Source organism: Neospora caninum, chromosome XI (genome assembly GCF_000208865.1).
Source record: "Neospora caninum Liverpool complete genome, chromosome XI".
Classification (NCBI taxonomy): domain Eukaryota; phylum Apicomplexa; class Conoidasida; order Eucoccidiorida; family Sarcocystidae; genus Neospora; species Neospora caninum.
Window position 1 is genome coordinate 4,752,863 of NC_018397.1, and position 15,764 is coordinate 4,768,626.

The window sequence follows — 15,764 nt, forward strand, 5'->3', positions numbered from 1 at the left end:
TGCACGAGACACGTGTCCCTCACGAGAATGCTCCCGGGAGTCTTCGGCGACTTCCCAAGTCGCGCGGCCGCCTCTTTCCCTTCTTCCAGATCTTTTCTTCTCAGCGGGCCTTCCCGTGCACTCCCGTGATGTTAGCATCATCTTGCTTCTCCATCGCTGGCGCTTCGAGGGGGAGAGTCTGTCTTCGCTCTGTCGTCTGTGATCTTCCTCTCGCCGCTCTCTCCGTGGGACTCGCCGTGGCGCGTTTCGTCCCTCTCCTCGGCGGTCGCATGCGTCGTCCACCTGCAGCTGCCGCGTGCGTGCCTGGCCGGTTGAAACCCTTCGCATCCCTCTTCACTGGTGCCGGTCTCTCCCTGGTTCTCTTCATCGCTTTTCTGCGGTCCTTCACGTCACTTTCTCCATCTTCTCTTCTTCTGCTCTTTCGTCTGTCCTCTTCCCTTTTGTTCTCTCCCGTTTGTTCTCTTCCTGACCGTCTCTTTCTCCCTCGCCTTCCCCCTCTCTGCTGTTTTCTGGCGACTTCTCAATCGTTTCCGTCTGCACGCAAGTCGTCCCGATCCTCCGAGGGCTCGGGGGCGGCTCCGGTGTGTTCCAGCAACGCTGCATGCGACCGCGCAACCTTGAGCGACGCAGCGAAGGCGCGCGTAACTTCTGAGGCGGCATCCTCCCTGACAAAAAAAAACCAAAAAAACCCTAACGCGCAAGTCGATGCTCGCAACACTCAGCGGAAATGGAAAGCAAACAAACCACCCAGAAGAAAGCGAATCCACAAAACGCACACCAGGGGCCCCAGGCCGTCTCACAGCATGCACAGACGAAAGCGGACTGCTCTCCCTGTACCTATATATATATATATATATATACATGCATATATATATACATATATATATATATAGGTAGAGAGAGAGGAACCAGGAGAGAAACATCTCTGGATATCCATATATATATATATATATATATATATATATATATGGATGCTCTCCTTCTCGCTCTCTCTCTCTTTAGATACATATATGGTGATATGTTTTCTCGGCATACATCTACCTATAAATAGATATAGAGCGACATTTGAACCGGTTTGAATCTGCACAAGAATGTCGAAAGGGGTACGTCCTTGGGTGTAGCGGGGGTGTTTTTGAAGAGCGAGAGGCATGTCAGGTCGTTGACGCGCAGTCGCTTCTTTCCTAGCCGGCGCATGCATTCGATTTTCACTTGCCTTTTGCGCTGTCGTTCCTCCAGGGCTGCAGTTGCGAGGCGCCTTTCGCGCTCCCTCCGAGCTTTCAACTTCGGGCCTCGCTTCACGGACCGGAAGCAGGCGTATTGCAAGCGCTTGTCGAATTTCGCAGCAGTGCCTGGACGGAGGCAGCAGGACGAGAGGCGCGATTTTGACGAAAAGTCGGACACAACGGCAGAGACGCACCGGCCTTGATCGGCAGGGCGGGAGCTCTGCTTACTGAGAGACTTGCTGCATGTTTGCGGCCGAGGAGGCGGAACAAACTTGAGAGAGGTCACGCAGGGTGTTGTGTGAAAGACAGGGAGGCCATTGAAAGGTACGGCGACACAGGGTTCGAAGGAGAATACAAACACACCAGACGGAATGAGGAAGAAGTGCAGGAAAGAACAAGTGCAGGAAAGAACAAGTGCGGGAAAGAACAAGTGCGGGAAACGAATAAGTGCCCGAACGCGACGAAGAAGAGGTTCTTCGTTTCGGCGCGCTTCGGCGGTGTGTTCCGACTTCCGTTCTTCTGTCTGTGCTGTCTGTACACCACGAGGAAATGTCGCGGGCGGGAGGCACGAGCAAGAGAGAAAGGGATTTAACTCGAAGGCAAGAAAAGAGGAAGCAGGCAATAAATGTCGGTCCACAGAAAGAGAGAAGAAAGGGAAAAGAGAGAAGGAAGAGGAAACGGAAAGAAGTAGAAGAAGAGACGAAAGCGAAAAACGAGACTTTTGTAACGCACCAGGAACGACTACAGGTTTGAGATTCAGAGCGTGTAAAACGTGGAGGTAAATCTCGGGCTTCTTCCGCGCCAGATACTGCAGGTGCCTGAAGAGGAAAGAGAAGTCTTTGCCAGAAAAACGGAGAGATAGCCACTGCTGCGGCACGCGCGAGTCTTCCAACCTCTCGCCCACGCTGCAGTCTGCATGCAGCTGCTCAGCTTTGTATACAAACCCACGATCCTCTGGAAAATGTAAGATAGTCCTCAGTCCTTTCTTCAATAAAAAACGCGCGAGAGGCGCGAGATGCGGGTTTCCCTCCTCACTTGCGTCTTCGGACGACGAGGGCTCGCAGGCCTCGGACACAAGAGAGATCTTTCCGGTGGCGAATCATGTGCTGAGTCAGGTAGTTGATGCGGGCGGTGAGAGACGCAACTTGGAAGCCTTCGCTGCCGCAATCATCCGCATGCAGCCGGAAGTTGCGGCGGTAGTGCGCCTTGAGGAAATCCTGCTGGAAAGGCTGAAGGAACGGGAGAAACCACGGGAAGGAGGGAAGAGTGGAAGGAACGACAGAACTAGACGCCCACAGAGAGAGCATCTTCGGGGGGAGCGGACGGTGCAACAGCCTCATCGAGAGCGCCACGGAATGCAAGAGAAAAAGACGAGAGCGAAACAAAAACCACAGCTGAAGGATTTGAAAACCTGCGCAGCGACTTTCTTCAGTGAAACAAACGCGCATGCACATGCACAGATACACCCGCATACGCCGATGCACAGAGCTAGACAGTGATGTGTAGAGAGAGATAGAGATAGATAGAGGGAGATAGAGAGATAGAGGGAGATAGAGAGATAGAGGGGGAGACAGAGAGAGAGATAGAGACAGAGAGATAGAGGGAGATAGAGAGATAGGTAGAGAGAGATAGAGAGAGATAGATAGGTAGATAGGTAGAGAAAGATAGAGAGCGATAGAGAGAGATGAAGATGTACACATGTGGGGACGCTAGAATATACATGCAGGCGCACAGATACAACTACGGATAGATGTACATATGCAGATGCGGAGGTAGAGAGTTAGAGGCAAATTCAGATAGAGGTAGGCAAATAACATAGGTAAATAGATTTATGGGCATGATTGCCCAAAGATGGCAGAGTACACATAGAGAACGCGATGAAGAGAAAGAGAAAGGAGACGGATTTCGAGAGACGCACAGTCCCATGCTTCTGTGGCATTCGAATCATTAGAAATGGAAGTGAAGAAAAAGGTGGCTCACCCCGGACGGATCAAGATCTGAGTAGTCGATTTCCCAGGCGTGGTGAACGCCTCCCTGACCGGCTGCGGCTTCTTTCTCCAGCGTCTCGAAATCGACGCTCTCCTCGGAAAGGACATTTCTGAGAGCCTTTGTCGGCCGAAAACGTCTCCCCTCATCCTCGCGCTCGTCACCTCCTGCCTTCTCCCTTTCTGATTCCCCCTCGTCCTTCTCTTCGTCTTCCTCGTCCATCTCTTCACCTTCCTCGTCTTCCTCTTCCTCTGCCTCTTTCCTTTCCTCTTCACCTTCCTCCGTCTCTTCAGGTTCCTCTTCAGCGTCTTTTCTCCTTGCTTTTTTATGAGTGTTTTTCAGTGTCCCTGACTGCTCCCTGCCGTCTACGGCCTTCACGTCTTGTCGCCTCTCGGTTGCGAGATTCTTCTCGCGTTCTTCGTTCTCGCCTTCCCGGCCTCTTTGGGATCTTCTTAGAGCTCGTGTCGGGCTGTGCTCTGCGCAATGTGCCGAGAAGAGAGAGACGGGGCGGGACGTCGCGCCGGGAAAAGGGGAAGCTGGGCGCACCTGGTGGCGGTCTTGGGGTGTACATACACCCGGCCACGTCGCGAAGTGCGGAAACGCGAAGAGAGGTGACACGGCCCGGAGACGGGAAGGCGCGCGCGTTCGGCGAGAGGAACAGCACGACCAACCCTCGGAAAGAGACGAGAAGGCGCAGGGAAACAAAGCGAAAGGAGCAGCAGTGGGAGAAACCGGCGAAGAAGGACACAGGACGGGAACGTCCCGCGCAGGAGCGAGAGCGAAGGCTGGTGTGGCGAGAGAGGGAAGGCGAGGAAGAGTGGAGAGAACAGGAGAAAAATGGAAAGAAGCTGGAGGCGCGAAACGCCCGGCACTTGGGGCCTGTGCACCTGTATGCCGACTCCACGAGGCCGAGGCACGCTGAGTCGCCAGAGAGATGAAGAGAACAAGACAGAAAGATATCCGCGAAACGGTGAACACCTCTTTACTCTTAACGGGACAACAGGATGCAGATGAATACGAAGAAGACAGGGTAAATGAAACCGATGACGAAGAAGCTGATGAAGACGCAGAAGTTGACCGAGACGAAGAAGATGACCGAGACGAAGATGACGAAACTGAAGACGCAGAAGAGCGACAGCGGCCAGGGGGCAGAAATGGAGAAGGCCGAGAAGACACAGATGGAGACGAGGTAGACGAAAAACGAGCCGAAGAGGGCAGGAAGGAAACAGACACGAACGAGGCAGAGGAACTACCGGAAGACAGAGACACTCGCGAAAAAGGGGAAGAAGACAAAGAAGCGTTTATCATATTTCGGTCCCAGAGAGCCCTGGGGGCCGAGGAAGAACAAGGCCGCTCCATGATGGAGGGAGGAAGGCGACTGGTTGACTCCTCTCTCTTTGCTAACAAACAGTCAACAGTGGACACAAGCGAAAGGAGCGAAGAAAGACGAGAAAGGAGCGAAGAAAGACGAGAAAGGAGCGAAGAAAGACGAGAAAGGAGCGAAGGAAGACGAGAAAGGATGTTTCCTTCTTTTCTGAGTGTCTGTCCGCGTGTCTCTCTCTTGTCGGTTTTCCTTCGTCAGAGAGCGCTGCAGAAGTCTGGACGGAGGACGCAAAGAAAAGCGAAGCAACGAGACAGGAGACAGCGACAGGGAGAGATGTGGAGGCTCCTCGGTTCTCCCTTTGGATTCTCACTAACGGCTTCTCCTGCCTGATGATCTCCCAAAAACAAGGACATGTCGTGTCTTGTGAAACTGGAATTGCCGCCTGTGACACGGAGAGACCGAGCAAGAAAAACGCGCTCGTGTGCATGTGCGCGCATGCGTGCATGCAGAAAACAGGCTTTTTTCCGCGGCGAAACTTTCCTGGCTTCTTAACGATGTCCCTTCGGCAACCCTCCCTTCCTCGCTAGCGTTTAAACGAAACGAAAAGACGAGACACAGGTAAATAGGGGTTTTTTCTTTACAGCGGAGAAGAGGGTGACACCGCTCTTCGCTCGCCAGGGAGAGCTCGGACTCCTTCACTTTTTTTTCACCGCGCTCGTCTTGCGGCCTCTCTTTCTCCCTTCTATTTCTACACATCGACTGCAGCATCGCTTTCTACAACGCCTTCTCATCGCGCGTCTCTCGGCTTGGTTTTTTCACGTGCCTGTCTCCGCTGGGAAGCGCAAAGAGGCATCGCCCCCGAACCTGAGACTCTTTTCTACGTGTGTACGTCCTCTCTTTTCCAGCGTTCTCGCTTGTCCGCATGCGATGACTGGCCCCAGAGTCGATCGCAAAGTGGTGCGGCGCTGTCTCTTTCCTTCGCCTTCCGTACGCCCTCAGCGGTGGCCTGGGATCGAGGGAAAGCGCGGCAAACAGCGAGATCTCTCGCGATGTGCGTCTCCCTATCTGCATCCATCTTCTTGTCAACTGTCGCCTCTCTCGTCTTACCCACGCCTCTCCCGTCTTTCGCACTTGTTCGCCTCTCCCCTCTCTTCTAAACCATCGTCTCTGTCCTACAGCTCTCCGTCTTCCTCCTCCGCTGCTTCCTTCTCCTCCGCCGCTTCCTTCTCGTCTTCCTCGTCTTCCTCGTCTTCCGCTTCATTTGTCGACTCGCGCGTTCTCCGAGTATACGGCGGTCGCGGCGGCCCCGGTTCGTGTAGCTACACGAAGCATGCGAAGCAGATTTTGGTCGGCCCCGGCACTCCGTCGGGAGGAAAGGGCGGCGACGGCGGCAGCGTCATTCTCCGCGTGCTCCCGACAGGCCGTCGCGAGCCCGCGGCTGCATCCGGCGGCCTTCCTTCCTCGCCTTCTCGCGAGGGACAGCGCGTCTTCTCGCTGACGAAAAAAGCCGAGAAAGCGGCGCGGATCCACTCTGCCTCGGCGAGTGTCTGCGGAGGCCTCGGCGGCCTCCCAGGCTGGGCACGAGGCGAGGACGGTCGGCGCGGCGGGAAGAGCCACAGACCCGGAGAAACGGGAAGAGACACTGTCCTCCTCGTTCCCCCCGGCACCGTCGTCTGGGAATTGCGACCTCGACGCTCAGTTCCTTCGCCCGCAAAAAGCAAGGAAGACTCACCAGAGCGAACTTCCTCGTCGTCCTCAGCCTCCTCAGACTCTTCAGACTCTGCTGTCGCTCCCTCTGTCTCCTCTTTGCCGGCGGACTCGAATGGTTTCCCCCGGTGCGAGCGCGTTTTTTTGGGCGATTTGTTGCCGTCTTCCCCGCCGCTGGTGGTGGCGCGAGGCGGTCGGGGGGGTCGGGGCAACTCGCGGGCGGACCCGCACAGAGCCGCCGGTGGCGAAGACGGCGAGGAAAAGGTGATTCAGGTTGAGTTGAAGAGCATTGCAGACGTCGGCCTAGTCGGTTTTCCGAACGCTGGCAAGTCCTCGATTCTGGCGGCCCTCTCACGCTGTTCCCCGCGCGTCGCGGGGTTCCCCTTCACCACCAAGGCCCCAAATGTGGGGCAAGTCGCCTTCAAAAACGGAGACACTTTGGCAGTCGCAGACCTCCCCGGTCTGGTTCAAAACGCGCACTTGAACGAGGGCCTCGGCCACGCTTTTCTCCGACACTGCGAACGCACAAGTCTCCTCGTGTACGTCATCGACGCGAGCGGCGACTCCGCCACAGAAGTGGAGAGTGAAGAAAACGAGGCGGAGAGTGAGACTGAGAGGAGCGGCAGGGGAGGCCAGGCCTCCCTGGGCGAGGCGATGGCAGCCAAGAAGAGCAGACGAGGGAAACGAAGGGCCGGGGACGAAGCGAGTGTGGAAACACAGAGCCGAGAACGCAGAAGGCGAAAACAACGTGAGAATGTCAACGAAAATCCTAAGGGAAAAGACCGAAGGGAAGCAGGGAGTGAAGAGGAGGATCCTGGAGTGGGTGAGACGGCGCCGCGGGGGGGAAGGGGCCGGAGGAAGAGAGGAATCGCTGAACAGAACGCATTTGCAGGAGCGGCTCAAGAGTCGAGCGGCGGGAAAGCGAGCAGCCGTGGGAGTCGAGCCGATTCAGAAGGAAGGGGAGAACAGAAGGACACGCAAGACGAGGACGAAGACACAGACAGTCTGTCAGATGACAGTCGCAAGTGGCTTTCCGGAATGCCGCGTATTCCAAGAGATCCTGTCGAAGCGTTCTTCGCTCTGTACCGCGAAGTCTGTCTGTACAGCGCAAGTCTGGCGACGCGCCCGTTCATCATTGCAGCAACCAAGTGCGACTTGCATCCGGAGAAAACACTGGAAAACGTGGACCGTCTCTGGCGAGAACTAAACAGCCCGCGGCAGGAGAGCCGCCTCGCTGCGATGAGGCAGCTCGCGCTGGCAAAGCACGGAATGTGTTTGGGACTCAAGGGGCGAGAAGAGAAGGGGGATCGCAGAGTGCACGACGAGACACCTGAGCATCACTGTTTGCATGGCGGCAGAAGAACAGAGGAAAGCGAGTCAAACTGGAAGGGGGGAAGGCGGGGTTTGGAGAAAGAGGAGACAGGCCGGTCAGAGGCGCACCCGACACCGCCAGAGCAGCATCGATTAGGCGAGCAGCACGGAGAGAGTGTGGGCAACACGCGTAACAGGGACGAAGACGAACTCAGACAGACAACTCAGAGATACAAAGAGCAAGGAACGGCGCGACCGGCCGGTATTCAAGTTGTTGCGATCAGTTCGCGACACGGCCAGTGCCTAGAGCTTCTTGCGGAAACCATGAAGTCTGTGGTTGAGGCCCACCGCGGAGAGAGAGAGCGAGTCATGCAGCGGCAGCTCGAGGAGTGGAAACGAAGGGGCTAAGCGAGGGAAGTGGAAAAGAGAGGGGCAGAGCTCTTTCAAAGACTGGAAAGAGCGGAGAGAGAAGGACGGGAACAGCGCACGTAGGACAAGAGGAAGACTGGTGTTATGGAATGAAGGCGCGAGAAGGCGTGGGGAGGCCAAAAAGAGGAGCAGAGGCGACTGAAGAACCGGGAGCGAAAGGTGGAAAGGCAGACAAGGTCGAGAGGACAGAGAAGCTGAGCAACAGCGTGTTTTTCCCGGGTCCACTGAAACGGCTTTTGAACGGAGTTGGCTCCGTCCCCTCCGCTAAGTTCTTTCGTTTTTCATCTGATTCTAAGAGAAACCGAAAAAAGGGATTGCTGTCGCTATTTTTCTGAGAAACGTTTCCAGTTTTTGCACGGCTTGCGCGGTCTCCTTGCTGTTTCGCTTTTGTGTGTACACCGGATGGTGCTTTTATCTAATGCCTGGTTTCAGTGGAGGTACTTGTACAGAATGTCGATATCTCTAGACAGGCGCAGGCATAACCATAAATACTTACGGACGTGTGATGTGTGGCATGGCCATCGGGATACACGCTGCGCAGCTAGGCCTTTTCGCTTCGCAGTTTGCCGTGCGACTGTTGACTACTCGGAAGATTTGCCGCGCGACCCGGATCTTGGCTTACAAACCGGGGCAAAACGCGTAGTGATGACCGCCTTGTGTTGACTCAAGCAACTCTGCCGCCAAAATTTGGACCGGCTCTGCGCTGAGGAATGTGAGGTCGAGGCTGCTTTCACTCGTCTTCCCTCGTCCCTGGCTACACCAGAAATTGTATGGGTAGAGAGCAACGTTCTTCCGTTGTTGTGTACGCCGCTTGCCGCCATAAATATCACGTACCTGCCACATTTGCACGGTGAGACTCCATAGAGTGCCCCTCACGCATCTGAAGGTTTTTTCACTCCGGGTTCTTTGGTGAGAGTACGACAAGGCACAATGTGGCGACGCCTTTCCAACAGGTGTAGTCCCTATGAGGCAGAATCGCCTGCGAAAACACCCGCGGTGCAACGGATCTACCGTAACGCTGGTTCATGGAAACAACTCCGAGCTGTTTGGCTACAGGCTTTCACTGGATTCACACTGTCTCCAAAACGCGAAGACGCTGCAGCATGTTTCGAAAATCCTGAAACAAACCACAGGGGAGTTCCCTTCACTTGCGCAGATCAGCCGAGTTTTGCAGTCTGCTAGGTTCGGAAGGCCGCACATCTGCATCGTTTGGGCTGTATGTACACAGACTTTCGCGCGCGGCGTGCTTGTGTGTTGTTGCCAGCGCCCGTTGGCCTGTTTCTGCTCCTTCCCCTGGCACTCAGATTGGCGGGCGAACGCCTGAATGTGTTTCCTGGTCATTCGCTGGCAACGCAGTGGCATGAGAGGCAGGGGAACTGGCGGTAAGACTTGCCCTTGAAAAGACAGGAAACTTTTTGCAGTGCAACCGGCCGGGGGGGCGTGTTCCGGTTTACCGTCACGCAGGTCATTTCTCACATGTGCACGGGATGTAACGGATATGTCCACCCTTAACAGGCGGCAGAAACACGGTTGTGCAGTCGCTCTGCTGCGCGCGGAAAGGCAAGAAATGAGAGAAACTTGTGGGGTGCCTGCCGCCACTTCGTTCGCGTCGCATCGCATACCGGTCAGCTCGACGCAGCCACACGCCCCTCTGTTCGCCCACAACCGCATTCCTGCCTGCGACTGCACATGGATTCACCTCCTCCAGTTTTCTTTCATCCGTCTATCCAGTTTTCGAAAGCGGACACGGTTCCTCCGGGACTTCGGTTGCATCGTGTCTCTCACCCGTCCCCACGCGGCGTCGCGAGGCCTGCCCAACGCTCCAGTCAGGAGACTCCATGCGCCTCCCCCCCCCCCCCCCCCTCGGGCCAGTGTGTCGCGCTCCCGGCGCGGAGACAGGGTAGCAAACCACGCGCGGGAAGCGGCGGTCTCTAGGGCGTGAGGAAGCCGAGGATCGCTCGGCGTTATCTACCGATATGGAGAAAAAAGTGCAGGAATGTGGCTGTTCTGTGTCGGACGCAAAAAGTTTCTTCCAGGGAGCAGTTTCTTGTTCCGGAAAAAACACAGGAACAACGCGCTTGGTGAGACTAGCAACTGTCGCGTTCCCGCAACTGCGCCGAAGACGTGGATGCCGCAATGTCAACACGTCGGTTGCCCGCCGGCTGACTAAGCGGAAGTCGCGACTGTCGGCCTGAAAGACCTTCGGCCTTTTTCCTCTTGTTCAAAGCCCTGTCTTCTGCTTTGGCGAGCCTCTTCTTCCCGGACCTTCCCAAGCGGGCAAGCAACCCCGCCTTGTCACTCGCCTCGCAAGTCTGGCGACATCCACTCCCAGCGGGAGAGCCTCGGCGTAGCCTCGAGACCCAGCATCTGCCGTCGTCAAACCGATGGGACACGGCAAGAGCGCCAGTCCGCGTCACTGCCAATTCTGTGAGCATCCGAAGCAGTCTTCTCCCACGCGTCTTGTCAGTGTAAACGGGGGCTTTTGTGGCCAGTCGCTGCCTCGTCTCCATCTTCGGAGTTCCTTCCAAGCGAAGTGAACCGCGGCGCAAAACTCTTGGCACGTGTGAACGGTGGTAGTGGAGACTGAGATGTGATTCGTTACGCCGCTGCGCAAAAGGACGGCGAACGAGATCGACAAAAGTCAACGACAATCGCTTTACGAATGCCCAGGTTGACTTGGAACTGCCTGGGGCAGTCTCGGAACCTGAGCAGGACTCAGCAGAGTGCTCGCCCCGTCTCCATATCCGCAGCACAAGTTGGTTGTGATGGCTGCCTCGCACCCCCTTCCCCGTTATGGGGGACTCCGGCCCTATGTGGCTCTGCTGCTCTGCCTGTTTGCTTTCCGCTGTATGCACGGTGCCAGCGAGCCGGTAGCAGGCACAATTCGATTTCTCGTCCGGCCTGCTGACCCTAGGCTGGTGTCGTCCAGCTTCTGGACGAAACTGCGAAAAGGGTTCATGCGGTTGCTGCAAAAAGAGAAAGACAACCGGGAATGGATCCCCGTACATGCATATCTACCTCCTGACGAGCCACCTGCAGCTCGTACGACATCTCGCGAAGCGTCTGGCTTTTTCGCCAAGATTTTGAGCAGAGATGAGGTCGACGAGGACCAAGCGTTCCTGGCTCTTGGTGCGCGTCTTCCACAAGGGTTTAACGCTTCATTCGAATTGGAAAAACGTCCGAATGGGGAACTCGAGTGCGTGAAGTCTCCCTGGGTAGCGAACGTTCATGTTGAGGCCGTACGCGGCGTCACAAGTCCGGAAGGGGTCCCCTTCTATGAGGCTGAAGTTAGGTATGACGACGATCAGGAGACGGGAGACGAAGCCGTAGCCAACTTGCCGGCCCACATTCCTCTCACCCCTAATACTAAAGTTTTCAAGAGGGGAATGTCTCAAATAAAACCCGAAGCGGGACTGGATGCGTCGCTCGTCTGCCAGGCAGACGGCCGACCGCCGATCTTTGTTACAGATGATGATGAGGAACAGGAAATGCCTGGTACGTCAGATACGGAAAAAACAAAAGAGACGGGCGTAATTGTTATTCTACGCTACAACCTTTCCGAGACATTGGAAAAATACACGCGGCTCCACATGCCGGTTTAGCCTTGGAGTACGGGGAAAAAGGGAATCTTTCACAGGGCTAGAGCGATGTATGACCACGAGCGCGCGGCAGAAATCCGTCTCCGAAACTTTCTTCCCGTAGTGTTGGTGCCTCGGTTTTGGCCGTACACTCGTCTGGTGTCGCGTTTGAGTCAGCTGTGTGAGTATTTATGCACTCGGTACATTGGGTCGGGTCGTCATAAAACTTCGGGGGATAGCGAGGTGGAGCCTCTCCGACAGTCGCGGCCGTATCAGTCTCCGATCCGCATATGTCTCCTACGGAAAAAAATCGGAGGCGTCCAGGTTGTGCGTGCGAACACCTGGATTCACGCGGAGTATTCGAATTGAACAGCAGTCCGGCAGCAGGTAGAAGAAAGCACGACTGGGCGGGACAAATTCTTTCTCGTTTCGTGATGCTGAGCGAAAGCCTGTCGTACCGCGACGGTTTCCTCTATTTTGTTTTCGTGGTGTCATGCAACGCCGTTCAAGGACTCTGCCTGCGCTCGGCTGTTTGTCTCTATCTTGTTTTTCTACATGCAGAACTGCAGCCAGGCCCCTGGAGCGTTTCTGTGATTGTAAAGTCGAAAGTGAATCCTCTCACGTCCTATGGACGGTCCTACTACGTAGAAATAATCGACAACGTCTCTGTCACTGTGCCCCCGCAGCGCATCTTGCCTCTGTCGTTTCCTGGTCCCATGCATCTCAACACTCTGCTCCAACTCGAGCTTGCCGTTGCTGCTGGGCATCTATTTGAGAATGCAAGACTCACAGAGGCTGCAAAAGGCATGCCAGCCCGCTGTAAACTTGTACGGGAGGCCTTGTACGTCCACCCCGTTGTGCTCGACTGCCCTCTGTGGCACATAAAGTCACAGACGGAGAAACAAACAAGTAAGGATGCCAGCGACGCTGCTACCCTTTTCCTGTACTGAGCGAAGAATGCATGCCAAGCAGGCCAGGTGGAGGCAGACTAGAGAGACAGAGGGACGGAGGGAGGATGTCACGGAGTAGAGCGCAGGAGGTTCGCGCGGCGGCTGAAGCTGACGATCCCCAAGGGAAATTCTCGTACCAGCCTCTGTGTTTCATTTTGCCGTCTACCCTCGCGTTTCCCGCATCTGTCCCGTTTCGTCTCTGTCTGTATTCCCATGTCAGCCGGTAAATTCGTCAAGGCTGTAGGATCTCTCGTCGGCCTAGCTCTGTCAAAAAGGGTGGCGTACCCTCGTAAGGATAAGTCGAGCTTCAATCGCCTTGTGACGTTAGAGGGCGATCCTGCCGCTACGTTCCCAGCGGTCTTGCATTTAAAAACCTCCGTGGAGCCGAAAGTGCCTACCGCGGAGGAGGCGGCTGTTCTACGCACCATCTCTCAACAAGCTCTGCACGAGTTCGCCGAGGGCACCGCCGCGAACAAGAGTCCCCTCAGTCTGAAGGCGCAGCGCGACGTTCTCAACGTGGAGGTTGATATGAACGACCTCAGCTCAGATGCGAAGCAGCAGCTGAAAAATCTTGCGTCCGGTTCCGGTGATCGTTTGCAGTTCAAACTTGAGGGCCCTGCATTTGGCAACATTTTCGGAGAGGGAGAGTCGCGCTCCACTGAGGCGCAGGGCGCCGCGGATCCTGGCCTTGTACGCCACATCTACCGCTCAACAGTAACGGAACCGTACCAAGAAGCAAAGAGGAATCTCGCGAAAAATCTCGCGCTTGCTATGGGCTTCGCTTTGCTCTTCAATGGTGGACTAAAGCTGTGGAGTTGGTGGCAGGACGACAAGGCAACACGGCGGAAACTGGCGCTGATTGAAGCTGGTCGAGACGAGCAAAAATTCGAACCAAAGTATCTAGTGAAGCCCGCGCAGGCGACTGATGTGTTCCCGGAACCGGTGCCAGACGGCATGATGTAAAATAAATAAACACAGTCCGTTGGGGGCCACGCAGTGGGCGCGACTCGGGGGACAGCGAACACACACCTAAAGAAGGAGGCCAAGCTTCATCGTTTGCGTGTCCTCTTCGTTTCGACAGAATGGATTCATACCTACACTGATTGTTCGCGAAACGATGCTAACACAGTAAAACTTCGATAGGGTAAACTAGGTACCAAATATGGTAGTGGAGGAAGGAGGTTCGTAATCACTGAGGCACCCCAGAAACTCTTGACCAGGGAAAATCGCTTGATATACTTGTTTTTTTTTTTCGGGATCGGCAGAAAATGGTAGACACCAGCAAAAAACTCGCAGTGTGAGAGCTACAGGTAAACCGGCGACGAAGAGTTTTACAGGCAGTACACACCAGCTGAGCACCTAGACACGACGTGCTATTGGAGTCGCAGAAGCATTGCGCTCGCCTGCGAAAATGGTTAGAAAGCCACGCTGCCTCTGGGGCGTGACAGAGGGTGCTGTCAAGGTGGAAAAGCGGATAGACCGCAGAAAGGAGGGCAAGGGGGCCGGACCAAGTATCCGTTCGTTCTACGCTGATGCGTCCATCATGAACTGTGGAGATGAGTCGAGGCATTTGCATTTCAATTTGCAGCGTCGCCTCAGTGGCAGTTGCTTGTCACCAATTCTCGTGACGTGTTTGTTGCTGATTTAGGCTTTCGTTGTTGGCTGAACCGCTGTTCTGCACTTTGATGCAACCTGCGTGTGTCGCTTTAAAACACTTAACCAACACCTGCAACAGCGTTTCTCGAGAATGAACCAGACACGCAAGCGTGAAAGGCGCTGCCCGCGTTCCTCGAAACGACTGTTTACAACGTACTGTGCATCCAGCCCCATTTTCGACAGGCGAGGCTCGTGTTCAAGGCTCAGCGAAATCATACCGTAGAGCAACAGAAGCCGGGGTGAAAAAACGGCAGACCGTCCCGCTGTTTGGTGCCTTGCTTGTCGAAGATGCCGATGTTATATGGAGATGGCACGCGAGTGACTGGCACGGTTGACGCTGACTTTAGACCAGCGCTTTCAAACTCCATCGCTCAATCACCATCTTTTGAGGGCCAATACCTTTTCCAGATTTCATCCGATTCAGTGGCGTCCCTGACTAGATGCAGTTCTAGATGATTTTGCGCGTAAGCCTTGTTTACCGAGAGTCCTCAAAACTGCGTCATTTCGATGCGTCAAACTGAACACATACGAATGCACCTGATGCGTGTGGCACTTTCCAGCAATTTGGGGGGTCCGAGTCGATGGTGATTACATGTGACCAGGCCTAAAACCAAGGGAACCAGGATGGGTTTCAGTACGCGTAGCGGGGGAGTACCATACGGGATGGAGTCGACTAAGACGTGCAGCGGTTCTGGCTAGGTAGGCTTTGCATTCCGCTTCCTACGTCATCTCCGTTAAACTAGATGACGGATGTAAGGGAGCTTTCCGCGAGGTGAGTTTCCGATTCCACGCGGCAGACAGGACGACTTTTCGAGGAGCCGGGAACGGCGGAAGAGCAAAACGACCTCTGGTGCGTCAGGGGGTCGATCGTAGCGCGCTGGCTGATTGCATTTCTCAGCCGAGAACTGAGGAATACACGAGAGACGTTTCCATCGAAAGAAGGAAACAGAGACGCACACGGGTTCCCGTCCGCATCCCCTCCCCCCACCGCATCGAGGAAAGTACGTGTGCAACAGGCGCAAGGCTCTTCTTTCTGGGAAGACCGCCGACAGAGACATGCGCCGAGACAAACACGCATGCCAGAAGAGAAGCAGCCACGAACGGAAATTCCCAGAGAGAGTAAGAGACACATCGACAGAACCGAGGGAAAGGCTTTCTCCGGGACAGAAACGTTTCGTGCGTCTGTAGTTCGACGAGTAGAGAAAACGAGGTGAGAGCACAGAGAGAAACCGTGTCTGTACGCGGGACTTGGAAACCGGCGGCGCGCCACAGTAGCCGGAAGGATAATTTGCCACGTCCGGACTCCCTCTTTTTTCCCACCGGGCTTTTGCTAAGGAAGATATCCGCAAACACAACACGCGCGCAAGACATCACGCTTTCCCAGAATTCCTTTCTGCCGAACGACATAGGCACCCTCACTGCTGTCTATACGGCATACCACGAGGCGCTGTAGAGTCGGGCGTAGCCTCCTTTTGTCCACTCTCGAAAGACTCCCTGCAATGATGAGGCGTGAGTTACGGAAGCAACCCCGGCCGAGTGGGGTCGAACGCGCCCAGCGGCACACCCTTCTGCGGAGCCTTTGACGCGTGTATGCACTCGA

General features: G+C 55.2%; 3 protein-coding genes across 3 annotated transcripts; 2 read left to right on the forward strand and 1 right to left on the reverse strand.

The window, feature by feature from the left end:
* Window positions 1–520: 520 nt before the first annotated feature.
* NCLIV_058640 (putative ribosomal protein S15) lies at window positions 521–3,780 on the reverse strand (the record flags this gene model as incomplete). The annotated part of the gene is made up of 4 exons (XM_003885420.1): window positions 521–665; window positions 2,259–2,452; window positions 3,204–3,685; window positions 3,756–3,780. The coding sequence occupies 4 exons, from the start codon at window positions 3,778–3,780 to the stop codon at window positions 521–523; spliced, it is 846 nt and encodes a 281-aa protein (XP_003885469.1).
* Window positions 3,781–4,243: 463 nt separating this feature from the next.
* Window positions 4,244–7,959, forward strand: NCLIV_058650 (hypothetical protein; the record flags this gene model as incomplete). Its single annotated transcript, XM_003885421.1, has 2 exons — window positions 4,244–4,398; window positions 5,712–7,959. The coding sequence occupies 2 exons, from the start codon at window positions 4,244–4,246 to the stop codon at window positions 7,957–7,959; spliced, it is 2,403 nt and encodes an 800-aa protein (XP_003885470.1).
* Window positions 7,960–10,829: 2,870 nt separating this feature from the next.
* NCLIV_058660 (conserved hypothetical protein) lies at window positions 10,830–13,471 on the forward strand (the record flags this gene model as incomplete). Its single annotated transcript, XM_003885422.1, has 3 exons — window positions 10,830–11,475; window positions 12,120–12,467; window positions 12,864–13,471. The coding sequence occupies 3 exons, from the start codon at window positions 10,830–10,832 to the stop codon at window positions 13,469–13,471; spliced, it is 1,602 nt and encodes a 533-aa protein (XP_003885471.1).
* Between the last annotated feature and the right edge of the window lie 2,293 nt (window positions 13,472–15,764).